General features: G+C 49.5%; 1 protein-coding gene across 1 annotated transcript; it reads right to left on the bottom strand.

Annotated features, from left to right (window-relative positions):
* Positions 1-1,583: 1,583 nt before the first annotated feature.
* Eid2b (EP300 interacting inhibitor of differentiation 2B) lies at positions 1,584-3,316 on the bottom strand. Its single transcript, XM_021216122.1, has one exon. The coding sequence runs from the start codon at positions 3,245-3,247 to the stop codon at positions 2,792-2,794; it is 456 nt and encodes a 151-aa protein (XP_021071781.1). The 5' UTR covers positions 3,248-3,316; the 3' UTR covers positions 1,584-2,791.
* Between the last annotated feature and the right edge of the window lie 1,637 nt (positions 3,317-4,953).

Raw genomic sequence — 4,953 nt, 5'->3', positions numbered from 1 at the left:
AGCCAGTAAAGAACATCCCTCCATGGCTTCTGCATCAGCTCCTGCTTTCTGACCTGCTTGAGTTCCAGTCCTGCATCCTTTGGTGATCAAAAGCAGTATGGAAATGTAAGCCGAATAAACCCTTTCCTCCCCAACTTGCTTCTTGGTCATGATGTTTGTGCAGGAATAGAAACCCTGACTAAGACGGCCGCTGAGGTTGAGCGTCTGCAGGGCAGAAGCATCAGATGCTGTCAAGGCTGAGAAACCATCCATGACCTGCTTCAGAGGGGTGGGTGAGTTGAAAGGTTTACTGTGTGGTAATGCACCAAGTGTAGAGTAACTGACACCTTTGGAGGGGTTAGCCCTTGTAGCTTCACACGGTTCCCAGGATCACCAGGTTTCTTGGCAAACTATTTACCCACTGAGCACGTTTTCTAGTTCTCTGCTCAATTGCCCAGGCGACTCTAGACTTTTTATTGTTTGAAGATCTCACTATGGAACCAAGGTGGTTCTGGAACTTGGGTACACCAGGTTGGCCTCAAACTCATAGAGATTGGCTTGCTGCTCTGTCCTGAGTGCAAGCATTGAGGACGTGTGCTGCCTGCCATCCCTGGCCTAACCTCTGGACCGGCTTGTCTCAGTCTCCAGAGTTACAGGCTACAGGTGTCCTCCATCATCCATCACACCCATCTCCGACTGCCTTTTTTTTTTTTTTTAATATTTATTTATTATATGTAAGTACACTGTAGCTGTCTTCTGACACCCCAGAAGAGGATATCAGGTCTTATTACAGATGGTTGTGAGCCACCATGTGGTTGCTGGGACTTGAACCCAGCACCTTCAGAAGAGCAGTCAGCGCTCTTAGGCACTGAGCCATCTCTCCAGCCCTCCGACTGCCTTTTAGGTAAGTTATATGTGGATTTGGCAAACAAAGGCTATGGACACACAGGAAAATAAAGCCAAATGGCCCTTACACACTGAAGAGAGTCCCCCCTTGCAGAGAAATATAAACGAGCTGTCTGGTTCACAGCTCTAAGTGCAGTCTTACTGTGAGTTTTTCCCAAAGCCAGAACTGTTGTGGAGAAAGAGGCACAGAGTTCCTTGGTGAATGGAAGTAGACAGAGGCCCAAAGAAGGCGGGGAGTACTTAAAATGCTTCTGCCCTGTAACTGTTCCCATTCATTCAAGTCTAAGGAAAGAGCATGCTACAAAAGCAGCGCCGGGGCAATGACCCACCCGTAGTCCCCCCCCCCCCAAAAAAAAAAAAAAACACAGAAAAGCTAGGTACGAGACAGGTAGATCTCTGTGAGTTCAAGGCTAGCCTGGTCTACCCACTTAGCAGGATCTAGGCCAGTCAGAGCTACAAATAGAGACCCTATTTCCAACAACAAAAAAATAAGACGGGAGACATGACTCAGTGGGGTTCAGTTTCCAGAACCAACATGGGGGCTCACAGCTGCCTGAAACTGTAGTTCTGGGAGACCCAACACCCTCTTCTGGTCTCCTCAGTCTATTGCATGGGCATGGTACACACACATATGCATGCAGGCTCACACACATACACATAAATCTTTAAAACAACAAAAAGGAAACATTTTCAAACAATCCAGAAGACAACCAATTCATTAAATATGTTGATACAGACTTAAATAGTAGTCATTAAAAAAAAAAAAAACAGAATTGCTTCCATGATAACGGAACATATAAAACCCCAAGATGCTGATATATGTACTATGTAGATTTTTTACATTGCATGTGTATGTGCACCAGTGGTGCTCAGAGGAAATGGGTGTGGATTCTTCTACCTCTTAGGTCCAGGGATCAAATTCAGTAATAAGGCTTAGCAGCAAACACCTTTAACCACTGAGCCAAAACCCTACCCTATCTTGCTTCAGAAGGAGTGGGAGCAGGGGCAAGAGGGTTTGGGGTCCATCCTCAGCACGCAGGATTGGGAGATAAGTAGACTGGTACCAGTTCATATACGCCTTATAAAACTGTTTGAAAACACAAATCTGTATGGACACCTATTTTCAATTTGGCAGAGAAGTTTAACTTCCCATAGTGTCTTTTTGTGTAATCTGAGTCTTGTGTCTGTATCATTTAAATATTAACTCATCCATTTCCTCATGGATACAATTACACAAGGTTTGGAAAAATATTCATCTCACAACACATACATGATTTTCCCTATCTGAATATTTACAACTCGTCTACAGACCATCAAACACAGGAAGTAACGCTACATGGATCTTGTCAGCTGACGATGAGACGGACCCTCAATTCTGAAATGTCCGAGTTGTTTACAGCTTTCTTCTTACTCCAGTAAAATCCGGGAGCAACTGACTCTAACAAGCACAACCCCTGGTTTCTTCCCGCATCTCCGCTGATTTCTATGGTCTTTTTCATTGATAATTCTTCATCTTTGCAAAACCATCGTCCTTCACAGGGTAGCAACCATGATTTTCAACAAATGCAGGGAGGGAAAGATTGCTGACAGTCACAAGAGTCTTCTTCGCTTGTCAGCCTCAAGCCTCAAAAGTGCCCATCTCTTTCGGGGCCTGCTTCATTCCACCCTGCCCAGGGCTGGATTCTGGCTTGGATTCCCCACCTCATGACATCTGCCCAGACATCTGCCTTTGCCCTTGATCCTGAGAGTCACCTGACTTCCTGGCCACCGATCTTTTTTAAATTTTTATTTTAATTTTTAAAAGACAGAGTCTCCTGTAGCCCAGGCTGGCCTCCAAGTCGCTACGTGCTTGAAGTCCCGGTCCTCCGGCCTCCTCCCTCGTGAGGTTAGAGGCGAAGGCCACCTCTCAGTCGGCGGTGGGGCCGCGGGCGTCGGTGGCCGTGAGCGCCAGCATGAAGGCGCGGGCGTGCGAGTCCATCTGCGGGGGGTTGGCGTCGAAGGCCGCCTCCCTGGCCCTGCAGCCCTCCACGAACAGCCGGCGGCGCTCCTCGATGTCGTGGAGCAGCCTGGTGGGGATCAGGGGGTTGGTGTGCAGGTAGTGTTGGAACATCCGCTGCTCGTACAGCTCTAGGAGGAGGAGCGGCGCGTGGACGTGCGGGATCGCCATCAGGCCCGCCACGCCGGGGAACTGCCCGGGAGCCAGGCCCGGGGCTGGCGCCATGGGCTGGGAGGCTGTGGCCAGCGGGTCATCCTGGGCTTCGGGGACCCGATTGCCTCCGCCCAGTCCCGCCTGCAGGACGTCGCCGACGCCGTGCATGGGGCTCAGGTCCGGGATCCTGGTCTCTCCGGGAAGCTCGGACATTGCCACCGTTGAATCCTCAGAAGCACCGGCTCCGGCGGCAGCGTGAAGATGTGCGCATGCGCGGGACTCGGCGCCTTGGAAAACAAAAGTGCTTGCGCAAGGACGGTGCCCGGACCTCTATCGCCCTCTAGGGGTGCCATGTGCCATTACCTCCACGGCCGCCTCCAGGTCTGAACCTAGCAGGGGGCTGCATCACATACTTTAAAATAGATTTTATTATTATTATTATTATTGTTATTATTATTATTATTATTTTATTGCTTTGTTTGAGGCAGCGTCCATGTACATTTGGCTGGCCTGGAACCCATATATACACTCAGATCTGCCTGCTTCTGCCTCCAGAAAACTGGAATTAACGGTGGTGGCAGCGCACGCCTTTAATACCAGCACTCCGGAGGCAGAAGCAAGTGTCAGTTCCAGGACAGAGAAACCTTGTCTCAACAAACAAACAAACAAACACACACACACACACACACACACACACGTATATGGGTGTTTTGTTACAAATCTCTATATGTACGCCATATGTGTGCCTGGATCCCAAGAAAATCAGAAGAGGGTATCGGATCCCTCCAGGGTGTTTGTGAACTGGGCTAGAGACAGCTCAGTGGTTGTGAACTTGCCTGCGGTGTAAGATCCTTGGTTTGATCCCTATCCCAGAGACAGAGAAGAGCGAGAGGAGGGGGAAGGGGAGAAGGGGAGGGAGGGAATGAGGGAGGAAACAAGGTAGTTTTGAGCTACCACACAGGTGCTGGGAACTGAACCTGGGTCGTCTGCAAGAGAAAGTGCTTTTAATCTCCAGGCTGTTTTTTAGTGTGCCTGTGTAAGACGGAACGGTCTGCCTGTGGAGGTCAAGGTCAATGTTGTGGCCTTCTCTCCTTCCACCCTTATTGAACTCAAGTTGCTAGTCAGCTGTGCTCGACTCTGGCTTCTGTGTTGCTTTCAGCTTTATGTGCGCGCACACGTTCAAGCCACGGCATGTGTATGGGGATCAGAGGGTACTTTTTAGGAGTCAGTTCCATCTTACCATGTGGATCCAAACTCAGGTTGTCAGGTCTGGCAAGCGGACGCGTCTACCTAGTGATCGATCCATGTTGCTGGCATGTTTCTTAAGAAGTTTCCTTCTCAGGGAAGGTCTTCATTTTTTGCTCCGCACGGTTTGTGTAGCCCTTTCTCTTGGTACATCCATGCCTCTTTCCACCACGCGGTGGCAGCACTTCCCTTACTTGAGTGTAATTCACTGTTGTATCTCTCCCGTGGAGGCCACTGACTGTCGAAATAATCTCAGAAAACCACAGGAGGGCTGGCGACCTGTGGTGGAGTACAGCTGCAGTCCCAGTCTTTGGGAGGTAGAGGCAGGAAGACGAGATGATGTTCATCCTGGGCTAACGTGAAAAGTGTGCTAAGAGTCTGAAATGCAGCTATATCTCTGCCACATAATCAACTCTGCACCTGCCTCCGTGCCTTTGAGGAATCCAGAGTCCACATGTCTCCAACCTGTCAGTGCTGTCCCCAACACTAGCATCTGGGGCTGTAGCAGCTCAAGCCTATAACCCCAGCTACCTAGGTGTCTGTACTGGCTAGTTTTGTGTCAACTTGACACAGCTGGAGTTATCATAGAGAAAGAAACTTCAGTTGGGGAAATGCCTCCACGAGATCTATCTGCAAGGCATTTTCTCAATTTGTGATCAAGGCGGGGGGGGGGG

The sequence above is a fragment of the Mus pahari genome, chromosome 1 (genome assembly GCF_900095145.1).
Source record: "Mus pahari chromosome 1, PAHARI_EIJ_v1.1, whole genome shotgun sequence".
NCBI classification, from domain to species: Eukaryota; Metazoa; Chordata; class Mammalia; order Rodentia; family Muridae; genus Mus; species Mus pahari.
The sequence above is the reverse complement of the archived record's forward strand: the minus strand, read 5'-3'. Positions and strand labels throughout refer to the sequence as shown.